The 27943-nt window shown below is 38.9% G+C and overlaps 1 protein-coding gene across 5 annotated transcripts in view; it reads right to left on the minus strand.

Annotated features, from left to right (window-relative positions):
* Nucleotides 1–27943, minus strand: part of SPIRE1 (spire type actin nucleation factor 1) — a 90325-nt gene that overhangs the window by 60773 nt on the left and 1609 nt on the right. For all 5 annotated transcript variants that reach the window (XM_053396578.1, XM_053396579.1, XM_053396580.1 and 2 more), the window contains exons 2-3: nt 18060–18094; nt 1507–1737 (exon numbers count right to left, since the gene is read on the minus strand). In XM_053396578.1, the coding sequence (XP_053252553.1) occupies nt 1507–1737; nt 18060–18094 (266 nt within the window). The remainder of the gene's footprint in view (nt 1–1506; nt 1738–18059; nt 18095–27943) is intronic.

Raw genomic sequence — 27943 nt, forward strand, 5'->3', positions numbered from 1 at the left:
CAGGAGTGGTACCTATTTATCTACTTGCACTTTGACGTGCTTTTGAACTGCTAGGTTGGCAGGAGCAGGGACCGAGCATCGGGAACTCACCCCATCGTGGGTATTCGAACCGCCAACCTTCTAATTGGCAAGCCCTAGGCTCAGTGGTTTAACCTACAGTGCACCCGTGTCACTGTTACATAATCTATAACCAGCTATAAATATGCTTTAGCAGCACACTATCCCTATAAAGAGTGTAGCAAAAATAATACCACAAAACTAATTCCACAGATCTACTTGTATGAAAAAACTGTGGACAAATTGTCTTTTTATGTGCAGCATTAGCAATGCACTCAAATATACTACAAATATCAATAAAATGCCTGAAGGCCAATAAAGTTCAAACAAGACACACTAGTAACAGACCCACAAATTAAAACTGGGTTGCAGTCAAATCCCTATAAAAGTGAGAAGTCTGACTGGGGGAAATTCAAAGAGCAGAAGGCACAGGTAAGAAGAGGTTGCTGAACACCTTCCCTCACTTTCCCTTTTCCCTGGAACCTCTTTTCCAGAGCCATTTTTCTCCCTGTGGTTACTTCCAGACCACCTGTTTCTTGAATCATTCATCCTAGTTTGTTTGTGGGGAGATTAGACAATGTGGCTATTTATTAAGCATTCATTCTAATCTAGTATTTCATAAAATTTATATATTGCTTGACTGTAGATAAAATCTCAAAGCAGTTGTTTGAAGGGAGATTAGACAATGTTGCATCAAGCAAATACTTCCCCACATTTTCCAGTGTATCTCTCCATCTCCCTTGTGGTAAAAAGTCCAATTTTGGAAGGAATTGGGTATGCTGTAAAAGTTCTCCAAATCAACTTTAAATGCATGGACTGAATTTGCCACTAAGTGGCTGAATCACACCTGAATATAGCAACAGTCTGGAAGCACTCTGAGACTGGAAGAAACTCTCACCAGTCAGTTAAAGAGAACCTCCTTTCATATGTTCCTTTTGCATTTTAAGCCATCTACTTCATTCCTGTTCCATAGGGAACTGGCACAATCAGTTAAAAAAACCACAGAAATACATAAGTACATATATTCAGGTGCCAGACAAAAACATGTAACCAAGGCGTCAAGGAAGTCTCCCTCCACAAGTGGGGAGCCACTGCAGGAAAGGCCCATTTTCAAGTCACAGAGGAGACCCACGAAGAAGAGCCTCTGATGATGATCCGTAATACAACCATAGTATGTCATAGGAATCTATACTGTGTCCTTATACAGTTTTAATATGTGCAAAAGTCTAGAATTATCAGGAAATTTCATGTGAGAAATAAATATATGCAAGGTAGATACAATCCAATGAAGTACTAAAGTATGCACTGAAGTCTGTTGAAATCAAAAGGGTTAAGCAAACATTATGTGTGTTGGAGATAATGTGACGAGTGTTTGAACTACTACTGTCAGTATTGCAGTTAAAAGGTACTAAACAATATAAATAACAATATCAGATAACCAGTCTGTACCTTCATGACATCTCGATAAGAATGTATAACTTCAACGTCTCCCTTGTCATTTTCTTCTTCTACTCCTTCATCCAGAGCCTCATAACCTTCATCTTTGCTCCCATCTGCTTCTACTGTGTTGGTCATATGATCAATAAGCTGTTCCAAGGGGGGGCTTAGCTCTCGCTCTTCATTCTCTTTCAAGCCATAGTCCAGTGCTTTATAAATAATAATTCCCAATGATTCTATTACCTGAAAAGAAGGATTACATCATATTAGATATATTGGTACTAATATTTTGCTACTATTAACTGCTACAATATCAACCATGAAATACATTTTCTGTTATATCACTGTTAAACAGGAAGATATCAAATATAGCACAAAAATGGAAATATTAGTATTAATGAGATGCCAATATTCAAACTCTCTAAATCCTGCTCCTTGTGAGGGTTGTTTTGAAACCACAAGAAAAGAATGAGGTATGTTAGTGTATGCATTTAATGTTTACACCTTGAAAACTAAGACAATGTAACGATGTTGAGCTTATTAAGGTAATAAGAAATAAGATGTACACTATAATTCACAGAAAACAAATGGTTACTTTTTTATACAGCATGTTCAGCAAACATACTTTAATATTAAAATGTAGTATGACTTTTACTGGAGTAACAGCCTTTGTGCCATTTCAGCAGCACTCTTTCTATGGGATTTCCCCTGTGCAGGGCCAGTCCACTCATGAGGCAAGGTGTGGTGACCGCCTCAGGTGGCAGAATCCACAGGGGCACCAGATCCCAATCTAGGGCTTTATTCTTCCCCTTGTTCCTGATGTAGATGTTCACTCACTCCTTCCACTCTGGTGGGAAGGGGGGCACCATTTTGTGGTTCGTCTCAGGTGCCAAAATGCATTGGGCCGGCCCTGAACCTGTGAGCCCCAAACGGAAGAGGGGAAAGTTCTAGAATGGGTCCCTACAGCCAAGTGGGGACACCCAGAGGCATACATAAAAAACACTGCTTATTACCATTATTATTAGAATTCCAGACTCACTTGCAAAAGCACACTGCCCCAAACCTACAGGATTAAGGGGTGGTCAGGAAACAAACATGGGTAGCAGAAAGTAGCATGCAGAAGCAAGCTTTTAGCAATAGTTAGCCTAAAGAAGAACATGATTGCTCTAACTTTCTGTTCTCCAGCTAGGATCTGAAAGTGATGGGGTCGGGACGAATTGGATTTGGAAGACATGTACTCTCAGTTGAACATCTTCCAAGTCCAGTTTTCCTCCCATAATAGGAAATGGCATCATGGGCTGAAGGGGTGAACAAGCCCACATGTTCCAGACTTGAGCAACTTTATCTCAGCTATGAAGAGCCCAAGACTGAGCTATGAAGAGCCCTCTCCTGAGCCCAAGACAAGCACCTGCAATGGCTTCAAGGTTGAAACAAAATCATTGCAGGTGCTGAATATCTGCCATTGCAGCCCCTCTGTTCAAGCCAATAAGAGAGATTGTGCTTGACTCCTTTGTAACCACTATTTTATGGACAGCTGGCACTGATATTTCACTCTCTCTGCTTCAGTTGCATTCTTCAAGCTGAGGGATGGACGTGCCCCAAACCACACCTTCTTTTGCTACAACTGACTTGTTTAATGGCAGGCTTGGTCTGGAAACATCTACAGTGGTGCCTCGCAAGACGAAATTAATTCGTTCCGCGAGTTTTTTCTTCTTGCGAGTTTTTTGTCTTGCGAAGCACGGTTTCCCATAGGAATCCATTGAAAATCAATTAATGCGTTCCTATGCAGACCGCTTGCCAGGCTGGCGGTGCGGAGAAGGGCTTTTCTGCCCACCGCAAGCCTTCAGGACAGGTACGGGAACAGAGGGGAAGGTGCGCAGCGCTTCTCCTCTGTTCCCGGGGCTTGCGGTGGGAGGAGGGTTTTTCCTCCCCACCGCCAACATTCAGAACAGCATTCTGAATGTTGGCGGTGGGAAGGAAAACCCTCCTCCCACCACAAGTCTTCAGGACAGCCATCCGAAGGCTGGCGCGGGGAGAAGGTCTCTCCGCCCCACCGCCAGCCTTCGGAGGAGCCTTCCGAAGCCTGGTGGCGGGAGGAGGTCTCTCCGCCCCACCGCCAGCCTTCGGAGCAGCCTTCCGAAGCCTGGCGGCGGGAGGAGGCCTCTCCGCCCCACCGCCAGCCTTCGGAGCAGCCTTCCGAAGGCTGGCGGCGGGAGGAGGTCTCTCCGCCCCACCGCCAGCCTTCGGAGCAGCCTTCCGAAGGCTGGCGGCGGGAGGAGGTCTCTCCGCCCCACCGCCAGCCTTCGGAGGAGGTCCGAGGACAGTGGGGAAGACGCGCTGCGCTTCCCCACTGTCCCGGAGATTTCCCTATGGGCTTTCGTCTTGCGAAGGAAGCCCATAGGGAAATTCGTTTTGCGAAGCACCTCCAAAACGGAAAACCCTTTTGTCTAGCGGGTTTTCCGTCTTGCGAGGCGTTCGTCTTGTGGGGCACCACTGTAGTTGGCACATTTTTCTGTTTGGTTTAGTAAAGGTCATGGACTAAATCAATTATTTTAGGAGAAGAATATGAGTAATATTGGTGATTTAATTCTCCTGAGAACTTTTACTTTTTGTCAGTCTGTTCCAGTAAATTTTATTGTTTATAGCCAATGGCCATCACAATACAGCATGAGCACAAATCACACAACTATAAAACAAAAGACATTTCATGCACCATACCAGGACAAATTCTACAATATCTAAAATTAAAAAACATTCCTTCTAGTCAGCATCCCAGGGGTTTGGCACTTGCACTATCCAGAAAGGTTGCCCTTATTTTTCTTGCCACTAGTGCAAACAGTGCCACCCCATAGCTGATGCATTTATGTGATTTCCAGTCATATCACAGTCAGTATATGCTTTCTAAAACGAACTTTTAAAAACTATTTTTATTTTTCAGTCATTTTGAAACACGTGTTAATATTTATAATGCACTATTTCTGGGTTAGCGGAGTCTGTAACCTGAAGCGTATGTAACCTGAAGCGTATGTAACCCGAGGTACCACTGTATAAGCAAATAATTTTATCTTTTATAATACAGTGGTACCTCGGGTTACATACGATTCAGGTTACAGACTCCGCTAACCCAGAAATAGTACCTCGGGTTAAGAACTTTGCTTCAGGATGAGAACTTTCATCTTAAGACTGTGACCAGGTACAGTTTCCAAGGCTTCAACATCAACAAAAATAACTTTTATTCCTCCACCCACTAATGGTCTATTTATCATCTGGTCTAATGAAAAGTACTGGAGAACTTGAAAGGTTGCACATTATTTTGTGGTGTTTTGGATGGCCTAATAAGGGTATTGTCCTAACATTGATAATGTAACACAGCAGCCCTACAGATGAATTGTTGTTGTTTAATAACAGAATTAACTTCCATTTAGGAGTGTTTTCATGCATTCACAGGTGTGTGATAAAACACTACAGAGGAGCAAGTCACACAATCTAAAGAATCAGATTTTTCAGGTTGTGGTCCTATGTACTTGAGAGTTAGTCCCACTGAATTCAATGAGGCTAATTGACAATGTAATCCTATATATATATATTTAGAAGTAGAGCACATATGTATAGGATTACAATGTCATTTTGAATGTCCATGACATTGCTAAGCAGTGGTGCATCAATAAAACTGCTAGCATATTTGCAAAGCTAAGCCAAGCCGGTACAGTTTCAAATTGGATGGGAGACTGCATTCAGATTCCTGTAATGCAGGGGGTTGGTCTAGATGACCCTTGGGGTTCCTTCCAACTCTACAATTCTATGATTCTATATTAAAAGACTTATTTAATGCATCACTGAGATAACAATTTACGCCTCCCCATATGAACTGAACCAGACCCTGAGATCATCATTTGAGGCCATTCTTCTTGTGCCTCCTCCATGAGGGGTCCAGAGGGCAGCAAATTGAGAAGGGGCCTTTTCTGCACTGGCTCCCCATTTGTGGAATATTCTCCTTGGGGAGACTCACCTGACACCTTTGTTACATACTGTTAGGTACCAAGCAAAAACGTTCTTCTTATCCCATACCTTGGGCTAATTAAACAATCTATGGCCTTTTAAAACTGTTTATGTATTTGGGGGGAGCATTGTTTTTGTTTGTTACTATGGTATGTATTTTTGTATTTCTATATTGTAAACTGCCCTGTGATCCTTGGATGAAGGGCGGTATAGAAATTTAATAAGTAAATAAAATAAATACATTTAGTTTATTCCAAAGCCAAAATAATCAAAACAGCAATTCCAGTAGCACAGACATTATTCTCTTTGTTGGCACATCACTTTTCTTCAACATCCTTGAGAACAGTATGCACAGGGGGAATTAATCTTTGTTTAAACTCTTCGGCTGAAGGACTGTTAATCTTTCTGTTTGGAAAGTACTCATGTGAACTCCCTCAGTAAACCAAGAAACAAGTTTTATTAGAAAGGAGGAGTTATGAAAATTTTTAAAGTGCATTACTTTCTTGGTTTATTACCTGTTTAATCTTACTACCTGTTTAATGCAGTCAGATAATTAGAGTGTTTCATCTAGTGCAAAGTTCACTGACATATTTTTTCAGTTTCTGTGTAACATATATCTATGCTAACACTAACTACTACAGAAAGCAAACATTTTGGGAGATAAACAGATCTTGTAGCTCTTTTTAAGGTATGTCTGCAGTGATTAAAATTCCTAGTATTACTGTGAGTTAGTCCAAACTGAGTGCAATGAGCTGACATATCGGTCATCATATCATGGATTAGCTGAGCAAATGCAATAAGCTGCGGTACAACCAAACAAGGATATTCAGATTGTTGACAGGCACAGGAATCTATCTGTACTGGATTACAAAAAAGTAGTAATGCTACCAGTGCTATTTACACTCAAATGCACAAAGTCACATTATTCATAAACTAGTGTGTCTGTATCCTTTATCAGGCAATGAAGAATGTGGACACTGGCATAATCTTGTCTCCAGGAAAAACAACCTTTACAGTTTTTAAAAGCAGATTAGTAGATATATAGTTGCAAATATACCATTTCAATGTCTCCTAAAAATCCACAAGTGATGGGATAATATCTTATTCAGTGGTAAGGCAGAACATAAATTTGCTCCTTGTTCTGCTGAACAACAAGCAATTTTAAGTCCAAAAGAGTTTAAAAAACATGATCTGTCTACTTGGGAAAGTGAGGAAGTGATACAGGAATGAGAAAGTAAATGGGAATACCAAGCAGAAGGCACACAGCTTCTGGTATGCACAGCAGGTATTTGTTGAACAGTTACACCTAACTAGCAGACTTAAACCTACCTTGCATCCAAATTCCTCCTCACAACTTCCTAGTGAACTTTACAACTCTACTTAATCTCCTTTATGGTGTGTGAGCAGAAAGAGCTAATCCTTTTATTTAAAATTAAAAGTACACATTTTGTTATTTAAAATGGTACAATGAGAGATCATAAAAAGTAGCAGCCATTAAGCAGCGTAAAGTCATATAAAGTCATATAAAGACCAGCAGAACTGGGCACTAGATAGAACAGAGGCAGCTTTCATTGAATGTCGTATAAATAGTAAGGACTATAAAAAACAAACTTCTTAAAAAAGAAACATCAATTAATATGAAAGCACCAAAGGATGTCAAAACAAGTCAATTAACTAAGCTGCCTCTGGGGCCTCAACTCTTTTGATATTTTAAATATCAATGAATAATTCCAGCTCCTGAATTATAGAACACAGAACAATTTTTGTTTTGTTTTGTTTTTTTGTTTCATTTCATTTCACTAATCCTTCTGTGTGAATTATTTTCTAAGATGATAAGGAGCTGTCTTCCATTGTGGTGGTCTAAAAGTGACTGCAGAATAACCCAGTAGTACGACTTCACAATTTTCAGTTCGCAGGCAGAGGTCTTTCTCAACCAGAGATCCGTTAACTGGCAGTGCTAGGATTAAATCTAAAACTTGTGAATATAAAACAGATGCTCTGCTTCCAACTTATTGCTCCTGTAATGTGGTCCTAGTACAAGCTCTGTAAATGATGCCATAGCAGACCAAAATGTGAGGAAATTATATTTAACACTGTGTGTACTCAAAATGTCTGCTTTTCTTGCTTTCTGTTCTCTGCTTCTATTCTTGAGAAATGTTTGTCTCTATGCACCAACTCACTCAATGCCTAATATATCAGGCCACATCATTTTATCAATATGTCACTCACCTTCTTAACAATTTTGTTGGACAAGTCACGATTTCTATTTTACAAAAATAGGTTACTGCTAAGGTTGAACTGAAATCAAAATAACATTGTAATGTCCAATAATCCACCTGCTGGACATATTCACTTGAGAATTGCTCCTCTACATAATTGGCCAATTACGAACATTCACATAAAATACTAGTCAGTATGCTTAGCTATTTTCTGCAAAAAGCTATGATAAAACATTCCATGGAATTATCTGCATTCACTGAAGCTAGAATTACCCTGAATTTACAGATGAACACACAACACTCCATTACTTCCATTTTGGGGATGACTTTGACTGAAATCTAGTAATGGCTCTGAAATAGTAAATAAATGATAAGCTTAAAATAAAATTTATTTGGTCTTTCTAGAACAGATTTTCCCTTCCTTTTTTTAGTTAGCCAGTTAGGATAAGAGACATCCCTTTGTTGAGTATGAATAGAATTAAGAATACCTCTCTGCACAACTACAGTGAGAGGCAGTGTAAAAGAAATAAATATGGCAACAAGCACAATACGATATTTTAAAACAAATATAAAGAGATTTAAGGTGAGGCTAGTAAACCTCCTGGCAGAAGTAGTAGCATGAAGCAAGTTCCTTAAGGTAAGAGGTGTAAGTTGCTGTACTGACTGAAGGCAGTGACCATAGTTCTATCAAATTTAATATATATGTACATGGTCAATTGCCAAAAATATCCAACAGCCTTGTTTCACTTCAAAAGAGGAAACTTCCCCAAACTGAGGGGATTGGTAAAAAGGAAGTTGAAAGGCAAAGTTAAGAGGATCAAATCTCTCCAAAAAGCTTGGAAGTTGTTTAAAACCATATTAGAAGCTCAGCCAGAATGTAAACCACAGATCAGAAAAGGTACCACCTGAGTCAAGAAGCTGCCGGTGTGGTTAGTTAATGAGCAGAGTCAAAGAAGCTATTAAGGACAAGAAGGTTCCCTTTAGAAAATGGAAGTATTGTTCAAACAAGGAGGAAAAAGGTAATACAAATGCTGGCAAACAAATTCAATCAGACAATAGGGGGTGCTAGAAAAAGAATTTAAGGAGCACACAGTTAAACTATAAAATTTTAGGGAGTCCCGCAGGGATGTGTTAGGATCTTTGGATGACAAGTGAGGCAGAGGTGTGCTAACAGAGGAAAAGAGATGGCAAAGAAGCTGAAGGAAGGTGCAGTCTTCACAGCAGAATATATAGGGCAGCTCCCAGCGCCTGAACTGACTTTCGCAGGAAAAAAGGCGAATAGTGGCGACAAAAGATGCAATTTTAGGTCTTCCTAACAAAATAAAAACAGACAAATCATACGGTCTGGATAGCATCCACCTGAGAGTATTTAAAGAACTCAAATGTGAAATTGCTGTTCTTCTAACAAAATTATGTAATTTGTCCTTAAGATTAGCCTCCATACCAGAGGACTGAGGAGGCCAATATAACACAAACTTTCAAAAAGATATCCAGGAGAGATCATTGAAATTACAGGCTTGTTTGCTTAACATCTGTTCTGGGGGAACTGGCTGAAAGCATTGCTAGATACAGAACTACCAAGCATGCAGAAGTACAAGTCTTGCTGAAGCAGATGCATAGCTGTCAACTTTTCCCTTTTCTTGCAAGGAATCCTATTTGGAATAAGTGAATTTCCCTTAAAAAAAAGGAAAAGTTGACAGCTATGAGCAAATGCTGGGAATTACAAGTCGGGAGAGCACCATTCAGGTCCTATTTGAGGGCTTGCCAGTGGCACCTGGTTGGCCACTGCAGTGAACACTAGCTATAGATGATTCGTCCTATGTAATAATGTTCAAAATAGAAAGCAAAATGTGTTCTACAAACTTTCATTAAAAAAGGCTGTCCCAAGCAGCTTCCATCATCTGCATGGCATTCATTAATAAAACTGTATTTATAATACATTACATAATTTAACTGAATGAGGATTTTGCTCTGTGCTGATAAAAAAACCCTGGAAAATCCTTAATGCTGCTAGGGAATCTGCTTAATGCTATGACATGATGTTATATTACTTAACTGTCCTAAATCAAGTAGGGGATCAAGTTGTAATTTCAGATAATTCAGAGAACCAGATTATTATTTCTTGGTTTGTGTAATCATAGCCAACACTTTGTTGCTTACAAACAACATTAACAATTAATTTTATCATTACAATACTAAACATTCAACTACTAAGGGTATGTTTTGCATTATCAATTTTACATTAGTGACTGGATACTTAATACACCGTTATAATATTCACTGTAACTAGATAGGATGTGACACATAATTTCTAGTATCAGGCCACTGCAGTAGTTTCATTTTAAATCTCATAGTTGCTAAGTACTGCATAAGAGTTGGATAATTTCCTGAAACTTTCCCCACTACAACAATGTAAAAAATCTAGTGGGAGTTTGTTTTTCCTAAAATATGTTAGTGATGTAAAAAGCTAATTAAAATTGAACTGTGTCCTAACAGTGTAAACATTAGAAAAGTTCACAGTGTCAGCTATATCCAAGAACATATGAAACGACCCTGAATCTTGAAAAATTATTAGAACAGAATATTTTATTTCTGTCATATCATGAATGGCATCCAAAGCCACAAAAAATATTTTGAAGCTTATGGTTATATTATAAATTATGACTATATTATAAATGTGATGTAATGTCATGTTCTCAGTCTCTTGGAAGAAAGCATTATATCACCATTGCTATTCCTCATATAGGTTACCATTACTTTGCAGCCTACTGGTGCTGGATCTGTACTAAGTGCATAAACTGAACAAGTCTCTCACATCTGAAAAGGCCCTAAAAGAATTACTTCTGATGTTGGGCAAGTGGATTATTGCAAGTAAAAAAATATAAAGGAAGCTTTATATATACAGCATTTCAAACAAAGTAACCCCCATGGTTTTGTGTGAGTTTTTAATGAAACGCATCATAAGAGTTACATATAAGATTTGACTTTTCTGTGAACCAGTTTTGACTATTAAATATTGTTGTAGGATGTTTAGTGAGATATAAACTTTCACCCCTACAGCTTGAATGGATGGCCAGCCGAAGGGTATTCAAGGTCATAGAAAAAACCCCTGATCAGAGTAGCCATCAATTCTATTTTAACAGTATAATCATGGATTTTAAACAGCAGTTGTCTGTTCCCAGCATTAATCCAGTCTTTCACTTTATCCCCAACATCCCGAGGAATGATAGTATCTGAATAGTAAGCAAAGTCACTGGAGGCATAAGGATGAATGGGTGCCTAGTAAACAGGATGAATGGGTGCCTAACAAGTCAGATGGATGAATAATCTCCTTGCAGGATGAAGCTGAAAGTGCAACACTTCATGATTGCTAAAGATAAGCAGCTGACTGCCCTAATTAAATTGAAGAATAATGGAAGGAGGCACTAGATAATACGCTCTATTGCCTTTGCAGCCCTTGCAATTGGATATTAGATGGTTAGAGAAAACAAGTCCCCATGCCTTTTTCACAAGAAAATACCATTTCTGAATCACTGGTGTTGAATGTTTGAACAATTCACTTGAAACTGTCAGTTCTTTGTTAGTCCAGGCATGAAGATTATAATATACCTGAACACCTTATTTATTATTTATTTCAGCTATTTATATATCACTGAATCAACAAAGTTTCTAAGCCATGTGCAATAAGATTTCAAAAAGCATACAGTGGATAAAACAATAAAAATTAATCATACAAAAAGAAAACTTACATAAAATGCCTGCTAAAACAGAATGTTTGCTTGTGGCCTGCAAATAACATAGTCTTTGATTTCTGTACAAACCTGTGTTTTATTCAGAAACAAATTAGCAGCCTCATAGTTTTAAGTAAATAAAATAAACAATAGTCATTTGTGCAAAGAATCAAACCTGAAACAAATAAAATTATGCTTTATAACTGAAAATCCAGTAGTGATGAATTAAAATAGTATTTTTAAAATCCAATGCATGGCACAGCTAATTATGTCGTTACAAAAACTAATTAAAATAGCATTTGCAGTCACAAAGCACATACTTTTTAAGATCTCAGATAAAGCATACTTCTGACACATCATCAGCATTTGCACCATACAAAAATGCTTTGGCAAACAACGAGAAAGAGCACTCTACCACAGACATAGCTAGAAGTGCAGCACTGAAGTAAAAGTCTGCTGTACAAATAGCCAATTGTAATTAATGCACAATGACTAGCCTATGAGATACAATCTCAGGAGATCTACACCTGTTCTTCAGGATTTTGATCTGTCAAGCTCATATGTCTCTTAGGCTGGTTGCAACATGAATCCAACAGCATTCAGCTAACTACACAGGGGAGAATGCCCTCCTGCCCGACACCCTTACTATTTCATTTCCAAACGAAACTAAATGAAATACAATAATGCATATATAATATAGGGTCACCTCTAATAGTGTCAGCCTGCCGGTATAATGGATTTCTGCCCAAGCAAATGGAACTTCCCCTTCCTCTCTTCTGCCATGAGGCCCCCATCCCCACCCAAATCATCAAGATTCTTCATCTCCAAAATGCTTTCATATAAACATATTTTACCATGTAACTGTGGAAGTTCATGTATCAAATAAACATGTTGAACTTGGGAAGCTTTCCCTCTTTTAATTTCAACTTTTGCACAAGTTACATCTGATTGTACATAAAAAATAGTGGAGATGCTAGAGCTGGTTAAATATGAAATTTAGTAATCTACTGTGTCAGTACACAAGCACAATTAAATGCCAGCAACTCCCACTTCTATCACAGAATGCCTGCTTCTTAAGCAATGGATTGGATCATGCCTACAATTTATATTATCCAATTTCAATTATTCAAACTTTTAAAGCAAATAATTGGCTTTTTTAAAAAAATAATTTTTATTAAGTGGCCAATCACATCAAATTAAATCACATCGTATAAATTCCAAATTACAAAGCCAAATTTTTAAATTTTGTTGGGGGAACCCATACTTCAAGATCCAAAGGGGGATTCAGATCATCTTCTTATTACTGCGTTAATGTCCAAATCAGTCCCAATCAGTCCAGACAAAGTTCATAATTCTATCCAGTCTTATCTTGGTGTTTCCACATCATATCTTGTTCATATAATTTCTCTTTTTCCTTTACGATCTCTTCTTTTAGTCTCCTTAAGCCGATAGCAAGTATAATAATCCTGTGTGGATTTCCCGTTCCTCCACTAAGTCCAGATGGTTTCCATATATCTCCTTCGTAGATAACATCACTCTTTCCATCGTAAATTTTGGCATTTGTCGCTCTTAAGTCCCACCGAGGAGTTGATCCACGATATGTAAACAACTCTATTTCTCTCTTTCTCCTCCCAGACCCAAGAGCTCCAACAATGCCTCCCAAAATGGCAACGGCATTTTTAACTGCGTCATTCCAAAACTCTTAGCTTTCCAGCTTCATCTTGAAACATTGCTTTGGATCGAAAGTTTATCTCCACACAGCCTTAAATCCACAGCTTAAGTCCTTAATTTCTGACTCATTAGGGGAGGGGATTCTTGTTAAATCACATAAAAAAGGGAAGGCAGGTTTTTTCCCCCCTCCCCCCTCAGTCATGTCATACCGTATCTTGACGTATCTTCTCATATTTTATTCTTGTCTTGTTATCAGAGATCTCTTCTGTCAGCAGTCTTTACTCCCCTTTTTCCTTGAAGCATGTGCAATTAATCTCGTCCAAATTGTTTCTTTTGAAGATGCTTGCAACTAGCGGCGCGAATCAGGGACGGTGTCCAGGAGTGCCGGAATCCCACAGGAGGGCTTTGTGCCTAGTGCCCCCACCCCCACAAATTCGGGGGTGGTATAGGGCACAGCAGGCAAGGGCCGTCCCCCCCACAATCCTGGGGGGGTTAAGGAGGCTAATTACCCCCATCATAGCCTCCAAATTACCTCGTGTGGGTCGGAGAGATGTTATTGTCAGCCATCTTCCAATGCGCCACCTAGTGTCCCCCCTAAAGCAAATAATTGTCCTTCAGCTAAGGTGGGGAAAAATATATTAACTTGTTCAATTTAGGATTTTATTTTGAAGGATACATCTCTCTCTATACACGTCCACACTTGATGGAACAGATAAGTACTCCACACTTGGGTTTGTTTATCTAACTACATGAGAACTTAATATATGTTGTTTAATAAGCATGGAGTAGGTCAAGTCAAGTGGGTTCAGGGACAAATGGGCTGCTGAGCTGTAAGAAGACCCTTGCTAATTCAGGCCAAAGGTCCATCTAGTCCAGAGTTCTTTTATCACAATGACCAACCAGAAACACACCTCATTTGTGATTGCCAGCAACTAGTATTCAGGAGAATTCCGCAGAGGGTAAGAGTGGCTGATCACTGTACCTTCTGCAGCTGCCACTTCAGAGACACCATTGTCTCTGAAATTGTGTCTACCAAACTATGCTGCAACCAACTTTTTAAACACAAAGTTCATGAATATACACAAAATTGTAATATCCCAAATAGTGCACATTATAGGTTTCTACACCCATTATTTAGGGACCCAGAACAATTCTTATGCAAGCCTTTTTTTACCCTACACTGTAGTTCACAATATATTTTCTATTTTTAGCCTATAATTATGTACATAACCTTTTATAAACTTTACTACTTACTAGCTTCAGTCCTGCATATGATGATAAAAATACTACCCTAGTCATATTGCATAGTAAACAGCTTTTGTATTAAGATTTCTCAGACAGTTTTGGAAATAATGATTGAAGGTTCTCTTTGCCCTTGAGAGTACTAGAGCTGCCTTTCCAACTGAACCATGAAAGTACTTTGGCTGGGCTACCTCAGTTATTTGTCACATTCTGTCCTACTGTACATATTTTCAAAGGCCAAGCAGAATGTTTGTGCTATAAATGCTGAAGAAAAGAACAAAAACTTGTATTGTACACTGCCATTTTATTAAACTGAATCTTTAATTTAATGTATGTTACTGGCCTAAAACTTTGTTTTGCCTTCCATGGAGGTTTGCCCCCTGTTCCTTATTAAACAACGATGTATTCCTTGAAATAAGGAACACGAGGCAAGCCCAAGCATTTTTTGCAAACTCCCAAGAAAAAAAATCTCAAAACTGAATTGTTCTATTTTACTATTACATTGTACAGACCATAGATGATGATTAATAATTGTATCTATTAATCCTACAATATGTTTATTATTATTATTATTAATAATAATTGCCACCCACAAATACTAAGCTGCATTTCTCTGATCTTAAAAAGGTGTAGGACAGACAGTGGGTAAGGGACAGAAGCTGAAGCCCACAAAATGGCAGGCAAAGTCCTGAAAAGGCTAACAGAAGTCAAGAGCGGTCAAGAGTGATAAGACAGACGAAGAAACCAGAAGGAAGAATATAACATAGTAATTTGAAATAACTATTCAAAACATTTGCTGCAGGTGTCATTGACAGACTATACCTATTTTGCTTTTGAGCATGATATAAGAATATAAGAAAACCTTAATGCATCAGGACAGAGGCCCACCTAGTCCAGCACAATGTTCTCACAGTGGCCACCCAAACACCTATGAGAAGCATGCAAACAGAACATGGGCATAACCCACAATTCCCAGAAACTGGTGTTCAGAGCCATACTGCTTCTGACAGTGGAGTTACAACATACTGTCACAGTGCTGGAGGAATGGACATCCTGAGTAAACAGCTAACACTTTATTGTCAAAAGTACACTTACACGTTAGCAAAAGGCATGTCTATCTGGCCTACGTGTATCAGCTACTTCCAGGTGTGCACCCGATGAGGGAGTTGCTGAACAAAGAAGCCCTGCCCTCAACCTCCATTTATGTCGTTCTTGCCCCCCCCCAGCTGCTTGCAAGCAGATAATGACTCCACCTGCGTGTAACCTTTTGCTCTTCCTGCTTCAATCCTCTTCTGGTCCTGGGAGACAGTAGAGCAGGAGGTGGAGGCAGAAGGAGGAGGTGTGGAAGCCCTTTACACCAGCTTGACCCCTCTCTCTCTCCTCCTGCACCTGTTCTTCACTCTCCAATCTCGCAGCTTCTCCTGCCTCTCATCTCCTGGCTGTTACTGGCTCCCCCAGATCACTGATCCCTTCCTCCAAGTCAGTCTCCAACCCCCCCTTCTTCCGGTGCCCACTCACCCAAATCCAGCCACCACTCCTCAGTTTTTAGTCAGTCCCTGGCACATACCCATCATGGCAATAGCCTTATCTTTCATAAATTCATCTAATCTTCTAAAGCCAACTAAGTTGATAGCCACATCTTGTGGGAGAGAATTCCATAGTTAATTCCGTAGTGTGAAGTAGCACGTATTTTGTCTATCCTGAATCTTCCAAGACTCAGTTTCATTGGATGTCCCTGAGTCCTACTGTTATGAGAGAGGGAGAAAAACATCTATACCCACTTTCTCCACATCATGCTATTTCTAAAAAAAAAAAAAAAAAGGATTTCTATTCCACTCACATGGCAAGCTTATTTTTGTTTCTAAAAAAGAACTATCTTGAATTTTATGCATGATGTCATATGACAGGAGCTGCAGCAGTGAATAGTATGGTTTAAGGTCACAATGAATGATTTTCTATCTTTTCCAAGCTCTGGTAAAACACAGCTGATCTTTATCTCCAGAAAGTACAGAGATCTTCCCACCACTATTAGTAATTCAGTGTATTTCTAGTGTATTAAAAATAGTGACAAAAACCAGGGGGCAGTTGCATATTAAATCTCAGCAGCAGCATAGCAAGCACAGGGCCACTGAGATACAGAAGCCAGCATATGAGTCAGAAACAATAACTATCCAAGTCCCTAAATCCTAGAAGCTCAGTAGCCAAATCAATGCCTCCAAAGAAAACTGATTACTATCAAATACCCTTTTCACCAAAAGAGAGAACTCAGTCAACAGTAGCATTGTCACGTGAGAGAGCCCTTGAGGCAAGGTGGTAGAGATACAGATCAGCCACACAAGACTCCCAGTTTACCCTGACCGACAAGTGAGGGCAAAAGCTACAAAAACTCTGCCTGGAAAGAGGTTGGATCTTGTTCTTTATAGAAACTTTATATTCCCACACAGTGGCTAAAATGGTTTTTAATGTGGTGGAAATCCTATGTCCAAATTCTTGCAAAACTCACCACATTGTTCGAGCAAGTTACCATCACTCAACCAACCTCTCTTCCAGGGGTATTTTGAGGTTAAAATACCACTTTAAGCTCTATGGAGGAAGGGCAGGATACAACTGTATCAAATAATATGTAAGTGCTCCTGGGAAATTTCCCTAGCATTGGGTACAGCTGTTAAGACACTAAGCGGAATCATACAGATTTCTCTCAGCGCTAAAAAGAAATAAACATGGGTCAAACACAGCCCTCATATTCTTTAAAGAGCTCAAGTTTTCCTATGAGAAAATAACTGACAGAGCTGGGAAATCAGCATGTGTGAATTAAACCTGACTTTCAGAGCTTTCAGGAGCAGTGGGAAACATTTTGAAATGCTGCTCGTTGAACCCTTAGTTTTTGGGGGTGTAAGGAGCAGTGTGAAGCACTGTTCGAAACTCCCATTGTTCTAAGTGCATTTTGCAACATGGAATTTCATTAATGTGAGCAGTTTCTGAGCTGTGGGCGCAGTACTGCACCTAAAATTTCAGATTAAAACTGCAGAGTGGAAGGAAAGGAGGACCTTTTTCTGGTTCCCTGCTTCTAGCTACTCTCTGAAGACTGGAGAAGAGACCCTCTTAAGAATATTAGGAGGGTGGGCAGGGGAAGGACTAGACCATGTGAAAAATGAACATAATATTTTAGCTGCTGTTCATTCATTTTCAGTTTTGTATTCTTGTTATAAAAAAGCACACCTAGACATTCTGTTGTTGCGCCCATAACCTAGGTTTAAGGTGCCATTTAGCTCCTAGCTTTCATATCTCAGTTTCTAACACTAGTGTGAATCTGCTTGCATGGGGCTTTCATGTAGACTATCACAAGAGACAGTTGATGGTGCTGGTCAAGGACAGCAAAAAGCTGGAAAAGTTGGGAAAGCTGAAAAAGAGGAATGGCTGCTCTGAATGTGGACTGCTTGACCCTTTTGCTCTTCCCTCCATTGCAGCATCTGCCTAGCCAAAAGAAGTCCTTTCCCTGCTTAGCATTTGCATTTTGAAAGCTCCACTGCTTGAGCTTTCTTCTGTATTCAGAGGGGTTGTGAGCTGACAGACTGTACACATTTCTCTCCCTTGTGGCAGTGCTCTCTCAGCATATCAGTACAGATACCTGGGAGAGCTATATATAAATGCCCTAAGATACACTAGTGTATCAAACAGAACAAACACTTTTACAAGTTCTTACCTCTGTTTCTGGACAGTGTAAATGTTCTGATTTACCTGAAATTAAAAACAAAAAAGAGTTATTTTCACCTTTTAAAAATAAACAATCAATTCCAAAAACAAGATTAGAAAAGATTAGAAAAAAATCTGATGCATCCTCTTTCCCCATGTAGACTACAACTCCCATCATCCATGGACTATTACATTTCCCTGTTCATTGCATATTGCAGATGACCAGAGAAGGAGATGATCCTTTCACTTTGTACAGGTACTTAGGAAGTGAAGAAGCTCTGTTGCTTCTTTCTTCCTGAGAACTCTGTGCAAAGCAAAAATCTTCAGGGATGGTGGTAAATGGGAATACTATTCCTTTCACTCCATACAGGTGCTACATGGAAGCGAGGAAATGGTACTGGGGTGGAATTTACACACATATTAAAAACATACACATCTACACACACATAAAAACGCTCACCATCGCCATCTAGTATCACATTGTATATTGCATTTAAAACACACTTAAAATGTTTTATTCACAGCTGTATAGTTGAGTCTCCAGGACTCTTCCTTTCTCAGATGGCCTGTGTGAATTGATCATTTTACACTTTTGTAAAGCACTTTCTTCTTCTAATCCACTGCTGGAGGAAGATGGAGCAAGGATCATTGTACATGCACTGGTTGCACATGCACTGTTCATGGTGAGGCTTAATTGCTACTGGTGCACTGCTATATACATTTTTAAAATCTTAAATCTGCCACTCAATGAAATATGAATAAGTATTTGTCTGTTCCATGAAATATATACAATACTCTCCCCCAAGAAAGTTTCTCTTTCTTAAGATAAGCATCTTAACAAACAACAAAGATGTTCCCCTCTCATTGTCTGAGTTTCCCAGTAACTCAGTAAAAAATGTTCTCACAAATTCATTGGGAGAGAAAATAACATTATGAAAATGTCTTCCACTGAATCAGATAATGTGATGCATGTTTATACCTCCTCCATCCTGCACATGCATAACTTAACCTGACACAAGCAAATAACACTGGAAGTTATAAGCTGTGAACAATTTGATTGACAAGTTAGCCAATATTTCACAACCTTCATTTTATTCTGCTTCTAAATAAATAAATATTAACCAAATTGTTACAGGGGAAAAAATCAGCCTTAAAAAGGGATAAACAAATTTTGATTGGCCTTAGTAGCCAGCTAAAATACATGCTGGCCCTGGCCTCAGAGGGGCGGAGTCTGGTATCTGATGCCATGCTGAACATCTGAAGCAAGGATCTCCAAAGCTCAGCGCAAAACTAGGAACCTTTGCCTCACAGCCTCCGCAGCTCCATGCTGAGAAGTACGGCAGATAGTCTACATCACAGGTGTCAAACACAAGGCCCGCGGGCCGAATCCGGCCCGCCAGACCTCATCATGTGGCCCGTGTAGCCGCTGCCGGCCACCAGCCTTCACCTTTTATTCTCGCTTTTTTTTTTTTGACACAAGAAAGCCGCCTCCTCAGCGCATGCGCGGCAGCCTACAAGCCAGAGAACGTCTGCCCTCTAGTGGCGCCGGCAGTTCTACACAGGAAAACTTCACTTTACATGCATTCAGGAAACCTCCACTTGTTTTTATATTGAGCGGACACATAGTCCTACAGATACAACCGGCCCTTTGAGGGTGACCAAACTGCTGGTGCGGCCCCCGATGAATTTGAGTTTGACACCCCTGGTCTACATCATGCCACAAACCACTCTCTGAAGTGTTATACCATATGTAAGATCATGAACTCCCACTGTCATCCCCAAGTTGAAGCTAAGTTAGGGTCTCATTGCTTCTTCTTCTGCCTGTCTCTGCAATAGCCACCTCCCCCCTTTTATTGACTATGAAACTTTTAGTCATCTCTTACTGCAATGCATTCAGGATGCCATGTATGAATGATTCCTCCTTTTATTCTCACAAAAAAGTACGTACTAAAATATTATAAATGCTATTCTCCTTAGATATATTTATTAAAGATTAAAGATTTATACAATCTGAAGATGGACAGTGTATTTGCACAAAACCATGTGAGGTAGGTTAGGCTAAGAAATGATTTGCCAGAAGTCAGAGAGCTTGTCAAGGTTCACCACTCTATCCATGTTGGGATGGGATGCAGTGGTGGATGACAGCAACAGATCATGCGATAAGATTATCAAGGCTGAAAGGAACTGTGAAGGGAGGAGGTTCATATGTTCAGGACCAGCTGCTGGTCTAAAAGGAGGATGACAAATTAGGAGTCACAAAGTTCCACTTAGGTGGATGGGAAGTGACCACACTTTGTGCACAAGAAGGGGCTATCTTCATGATGAACAGATTTGCAGACTTCATTAAATCCAGATATTTAAAAAATGTTTTTAAAATATAACTTTAAAGTCTGGCTTGTCAAGTTCTTCAGCGTGCTGCAATTCTAGCCATGCTTTTATTTTCCCCACTTTTCAGGAAGTTATGACAGTATATGTCTAACATTTTGCCCTGCTGACTTTGAAGACTTGACACTTAACTGAGTCATACAAATCTATGACTCAGTTTCAACAGAAGTTCTTGTAAAGAATATAGACACTGGCCTCTCCCATTTTCCTTCCTCATTCACACTTTCCAAGGCTCCTCTCTATATATTGAAAACATGCATTAACTGGAACAACACATTCACTGATTTCTTTAACCATGGGGCAATCACTCCCACATCTCCCTTATGAGATAAACAGGGTATGAGATGCATTCCTCTTATATTCATTAAACTGCCATCACTTCCCTTTTTATTGTCAAGCAGGGAAGCACTTAAGAGCTGTTGTAATTTATCTGAGGGTAGAGAAATGGTATTAGCAAGCCCTCTGGATTGACCAGGCAATTCTAGCCATGCTTGGAACAATCTCCTTATCCTCCTTTAGACCTTTGACTCCTTTTCTATTCAAAGGTTCCTGTGGCACATTAAATACTAACCAATTTATTATGGCATGAGCTTTCATAGGCCAAAGTCCATTTTACCAAATGCATTTAAAGATGTTTGAAAAGAAATTGTTTCAAAGATATTTTAAAGATGTTTTATCACTTGTGTGTTTGTTGCCCCGGACTCCTCTGGAAAGGCAGGATATAAATTTAATAAATACATGTATAATCCTCAGCTGCCAATTGAGGATTACACTTCATGAATCTGATGAAGTGGGTTTGAATTAACCAAAGTTTGAAACATGAATTTGTTAGATGTTAAGGTGTCACAAGACACTTTGCTGTTTTAGAACAGAGGTCATCTACTCCAAATGTGTTATAATATTCTAGATAAAATAAAAATATACAAAATGCCAGGATAAATCTTAAGACATAAAACTCAGTTATCATTGCCTCCCCCCAAAGCACCCTGAAGCAATAAAAAACATTCGGACTGTAGCTCCAGAAGCTCTGGCCAGCTTTTAGTTATAATTACGGGCTTTAGATTTAGCTCTGTAATGTTATCTGAGAGTGCTGCAGTCTACCCTTTCAAATTCCATTACGTACATAAAAAGGGACTCAACAATTGAAGTCTAGTACTCACTGAGTTTGTAAAGCTCTATCTGAACAGTGGTACTTCAGCCTGTGGATGGTAACTCACATGACTGATTGCTCCTTCATACAAATTCTCTGCACACAGAAAACTAGATTTCAGGAGGAAAGGCTATAGCCTGACATGCTACCTGACTATGTGGATATATATTTTTATTTATATTATATGGGGTAATGTTCAATCCTGTGAGCCTCCCATTGAAACCTAAAACAGTAAAACCCTGGCACACCTTTGCCACCTCAGTGAGAACTAGGGCTAATATTCAAAGTAATGTTAAATCAACCCAAAAAAATCACTTTACATATCAGTGCTCAACTGGGTGTGTACCTTGTTAAGGAAATAAAATCATATTTCATTATAAACAAAACTCAACAATAGATGGCTTTTTGCTCACTAATGACAGATAGAAAAGCAGGCTAGAAGAAAGAATTAAGAGAAACCAGCCTTGCACATATACTTTTCCTGTAAGAAGACTGCATAATATGTTCTTACTGTGCCCTAAGATATTAACAATAAAATAATTATTATATTTGAACAATGAACTACAGGGTGTATCACATATGAATGTCAGCCGCTGTTAATCTTATAACTTTTTCATCAAACGTTCAGTAAAGGAATAAAACCCCTACTAAATTAGTAAACCTTAGAACCCTGAAATTTCTTGATTTCTGTCTCTAATGTATTTTCTAAACTTTCAAGAGAATAATACAGTATTAAGCCCTTGAAAAATCACAACATGTAGCCTCATATACTGGTGCTCCTCTTATCCTAGCAAACAATTTATTTTGAAACTACACGTTTCTAGTGCCCAAAACAACAGGCATAAAATCAGCCTTCATAGAAGTAAGTGAAAGGAAAAGTTTTGACTGGTATTTGTTCCACTGTGATTTTAATTGTTACTAAGTTTAGAGCAAGAGTTCTTGAACTTCATCTTAAACCTAGTAGGTTACATAGCACATTCTGCTTCATTCAGCCAACTAGTCTAGAAGACTTTGTACCTCACTCTTGAACCAATAACAGACATAAGTAGATTCAATAAAAAGGGAAGGACTACACATACGTCCCTCATGACACGCTTGAGGTTTCTCCAGAGAAAAGCACTATCCAGCAGCAAAATACAGGCACGTAGTCACTTAACCATATACACCATATTGAATCAGTGTTCCAATCCTGTGCCAATCAAGATAGAAACTGAGCCAATAAATGTCACTGAGAAGCTCATGCCTCCTTAAAACAAATCTAGTGACTTAGAGAAGTACCACTCAATTAAAGCTGCAATCCCTTACACATCAGAAGTCTCACTGAAATCTATATTGAGGTTACTGCTGAATAAACAAATGTAAAATTGCTCTATAAAAAGCCTTCATTTACTAAATGATAATCGCTCCTAAACACACTGTAAGAACTATCAAGTTGAAATTTCATCCACAAAATTGTTATGAGTTGTAGATTTTTTTAAAAAATGTATAAAAGTATCAAATGTTTAATAATATTTATAGAAAAACTAGCATGTCAAACAGTCTTTAAAATGCTAGTTTATTTTCTTGTATAATTACTTTAAAGCAAACAATAGGCCCATTCTCCATCTTGAGACACTGCAGTTTTATCCACATTATTTTTAGACTTTAGTATTTAATGCAAGGTCATTATTTACAACTGGACTAACACTCTAACTCTAGTCACTGGAACAATTCTGCTCTTCAGGTATATTGATATGATTATTATTATTAATAATAATTTTATTATTTATACCTCACCCATCTGGATGGGTTTCCCCATATACAGGGCAGGGCAATGTCATTAATGTTACCTTGGGAAGTTTCAGTTCTTTTATTCTATGAACACAAACAACTTTAAACAAATATTTTCAATGTATCTGAAGCTCCTAAAAGGAGTGTCACCCAGGCATATTATCTTCCGTACTAAAGCATTCAAGTAGGCCAATTCACTCAACCTGATTTTCCATTTTTCTACTCATTCTGTGGCTCCTGGAGATTACCAAACAACGTGTACCTGAACATTTAATCCTTCTGTACTTCTACATACCTGTACTCCTTGTTTCTTGGAGCATGCTGAGAACACCCTCATTTCTCAGTATCCCTTTTTGGCACCAGTCCTATCAGAGGTCACCACCTGAATTCACTGTTGTGGGGAATGGGTAGACTCCCTCATACAAGGTGTGGAGCTGCACAACAAGGAGAGCTAAATGAGGCCATCTAGGGTTTTCCCCAGCCACATCTGTCAAGGCTCCACACCCTCTTCAAGTGCTATTGTCTGTCTCGAATAAGTTTTTTAATTGTGCTAGTGACTCTTGCTTGCATGGATAGAGAAGGGTATGTGTAGGAACTTCTGACTTTGCATTTCTGGAGTAAGTAAGTATATGTAAGTAAGTAGCACATCCAATTCCCTACCCACTTTGTAACTCTGGTCGATCACAGCCATGTGGCCTCTGGCAAGCTGCCCAAGAAGCAATGTGGCCCTCAGCCTGGAGAATGTATCTAAAGTGTTCTTATTAAAGAGTCCTGCCAACCAATCATGCCCTAACCTCCAAGAAGCTGCTAACAGGGGGCTTGCAGCGCATTACATTCCACCCCGTTTCTCATTTTCATACTGACACTCAATGTCCTGCAGCTACTGAGAATGCTCAGTCCTCATTGGTCTACTTTGGAGGGTTGCCCCCTTCAGTATTTTTCTTCTGCAAACCTCAGGGTTCCTCCAGGTATGTTTCATCTCTTTCTCAATGGCTCCAAGCCTGTCAGCGCCTTTCGTTCAATTTCTGTTAGAGGCAGTGAAGAAGACTGAGATTTGCACTTTATTATTAGTTAACTGATTTGTATTTTAGCATAATTTAATCTAGCACATTTTGATTTGAACCTCATTGGTAGTTTACTAGAGTAATGAATTTTATATGCACTTGCATACATAGGTTTGAAAGATGAGATGGAGAAATTCCTTCCCTTGGAGGTTCAAAGATAGTTGGAACTGGATATAAGCTTTTAAGCAGGGTGGGCATGACAAAGACAAGTAAACATGAGAAAGAGAAGTAAATTGGGTCCAATTTCTTTACCATGTTTGAAGGGAAATGTTATTCCAGATCACAGTTTCTAATAATTCTGAGTTTTATTACATTATCTTGCATTTTGCATTATGGCATAGCTTGCTTGTATGAATTAGCTGCATTTACCGGTAGTTTATTTACTTAATAGCGTTTGCCTTCATCCACCCACTTTGTTTGCGGAATGTTATGACCCAACTGATAACCATTCACTAAAGAAGATTAAATCTATCTGATCTTCAAATTCCTTCCAGTAATAACATGCTCCACTTTTTCATCAGGTTAAGCAAAACCATAGAATTGTAGAGTTGGAAGGGACCATCTAGTCCAACCCTCTGCATTGCAGGTATCTTTTGCCCAACATAGGGCTCAAACTCACAACCCTGAGAGATTAAGGGTCTCATGCTCTACCAAATGAGCCCAGTCATGGCAGTTAGACATCCATATAAGAGCTGTCTTACATACGCTTACTCAAAAGTAAGTACCATTGTATTCAGTTGAGCTTATTCATACAGGAAAATGAGCACAGGAATGCAACCTAAATCAAAGTCTATGGCATTTGCTGTTTCCTTAGCTTAGATGACATAATGGCAGATTGTATCCTCTTTCACAGTCTTAAACAAAACTTGAACTTTCCCTACCAAAAGTTGTCAAATTCTCATAAAAGAGTTAATACTGAAGAGTTTGTGTCTGCTTCCTTTCTTGTTAACAAAGGCCATGATCAAGTTGCAGTTACAGGCAACTACTGTCCCTTGACAGGGTTGTACATCTCCAGTGGAGAAAAAAAGATGCAGCTTGATGAGGCCCAGATAATCAGCATGGTATGAATACGCACTTGCTTCTGCACATAGATCTCCTTTACAAGATCATGATACATTTCTAATGTTAGTTTAACAAATGAAAACATATATGTACAGTGGTACCTCTAGATATGAAAGGGGATCCGTTCCGGAGCCCATCTAGAGGTAAAAGTAACTAGTCGCGCTCTGTTACTTCCGGGTTGCTGCGGAGTGCAACTCGAACGTGCTCAACTCGAAGCATATTTAACCTGAGGTATGGCTGTACTGAAATAGGGACCTTAGAGATGTTTATTCTAATGGACATAAGGTATAATTTTAAATGATCTACCTGTCAGTGTTAACCCTTACTCATGCACTTAAAAATAATCTGTCATAGTCTAAAATATGTGGGATTAACAGATCAAAGGAAACCATCAGAGAGGTTTTTCCCTCTCAGCAACATTGGAATGTTTCCAAGAGATAAATTATGACAGCCAACATGCTCTGTAAGTGCAAACATGGCTATTGTTTTGCCCCACATCAACTGAGAGGTTATTATCCAGATAATTAGCCCAAGCCACTTCATGGTGGCGGCAGCTCTGTACATGCTACACCATTGGGCAGACACAGTGTGTGATGAGGGCTGACAACAAAGTATGGCACTAAGACTACTTATGCTGTTCTAAAAAGTAGTTTATGTTTTCCTGAAGATAGGCAGCTGGCAGGGGAAGGTTCTGCACTCCTCACTTCTATATGCTTCTTGTCATCTCCTTTGGAACCCTTCTCACCACCGTCTTAGGAACGCACAAGTAGGAAATGCTACAATAAACAGTAAAAGTCAACTTAACAATGCCATGACAGATGAGTCATGTTGCTGTGTGTGGACTCAGAGCAGGTGGCTGCTCTGACGGTCTCAGCTGAAAACCTAAACATACCACATCTCTGTTATTATAAACCCTTCCTCCCTACAGCAGTGTGAAAAAGCTATGCTATTTGCAAGTACAAAACCTAATATTCAGCTGAGAGTATGTCATATGCTGTGCCCTTGCCCTCATTTGGGGAATAAGAAGTGTTAAAATAATATAAGATAAAGGGATAAAGAGGTAAAAGACATTGAGTGTTATCTAACGAAGTCATAGTCAAGGGCCTTCTCAGTGGTTGCTCCCAGACTTTGGAACTTCCTTCTTATTGCAGCCAGGTGAAGACTTTCTTGTTCCAATAGTATTTGGGAACTGACTCCTTTTAGGGGAAGGGCTGGTACTGTGGGGTTTTCATTATGATCTGTATCTTTAATAGATCATATATAGATAAATATATTAATATTTAAATGTTTTTTAATTATTGCTTTCCCCCATTTTTAGCTGTTTCTGTTTTAGCTGTAAGATGCCTTGAGTCTCTGTCAGGGAAAAAGGCAGGATGAAAATAAATATAATAATAGTAATAATACTCAAGAGTAAACCCACTGAAATTAATTTACTCATCCATTAGTTTAAATGAGTTTATTCTGAGTATTACTAGCATTGGATTTCATCCATTATCTTTATTTCACAAATCATAGCCAGTATTAAGAGTGTTCAAATACAGAATGTTTCTGTCTGCAGGCAAACAAACAAAAAACCATTTTGCAAAATACCACTCATGCTTGTTGTTTGTTATGTTGAGGTTAAAACCTGTCTAGGAACTGCATTCTGACATGGAACTAACTCTGTGTCCTGGCATATGGGAGTACAAAATATCCTTCGACAGTGACATAAAATAATTCTGCACATAAAGGTTTCCTATTCCTCAGCCAGTATAAAAAGTCTGTTTAGTATTTGCTGTAGAATTCAAGAATTCATTACTGTGTTCTGAAGGAGATTATGGAGTACTCAACAATGAGCGTCATGCCAACATTAAACTCTACAATAGGTTATCCTATTGTTCTTCTTACAACAACGAAATAAACAAATTTCATATGATGTCCTATTTTTAAAATCAAATTACCACCATTTGAAGTCTTATTACTTCAACTCTTGTTTTATTATGTTCACTAAACAATACACAGCAAATGCAGGATCTGTACAATGCATGCTATGTGTCACTTTTCATATGTATTGTTTCTTTGACTGCACAGTCAAATGACAGGTACAATCTGTTTGCTGCTAGAATGAGTTTATAGAGCTGACTTTGAAAAGTGGTCTACTGCGTTAATTTGTGGTTTTTTTAAAGTATGTTTGAGGTAACTAGTATAATCAGAGATTTTGAAGGCACATGCTAAGACATGTAAGGCAAAGATAATATGGTGTTACATTAGTCATGGACATAAAGTGTGTATTATATATAACTGCTTAATCTGTTTAACATATTTTTCCTAAGTACATAAGAGGAATTCATAACGTCACATTTTATTTCCTGTGTTAATCATATGATTGATTAGTTGCAGTCTTCAGTAAACGGGAACATCAAACCAATGTTATAAAAAGTATGTATTTCCACTTGCTTGTTTCCTATACATTTTTCACGTGGA

The sequence above is a fragment of the Podarcis raffonei genome, chromosome 7 (assembly GCF_027172205.1).
Source record: "Podarcis raffonei isolate rPodRaf1 chromosome 7, rPodRaf1.pri, whole genome shotgun sequence".
Classification (NCBI taxonomy): Eukaryota; Metazoa; Chordata; class Lepidosauria; order Squamata; family Lacertidae; genus Podarcis; species Podarcis raffonei.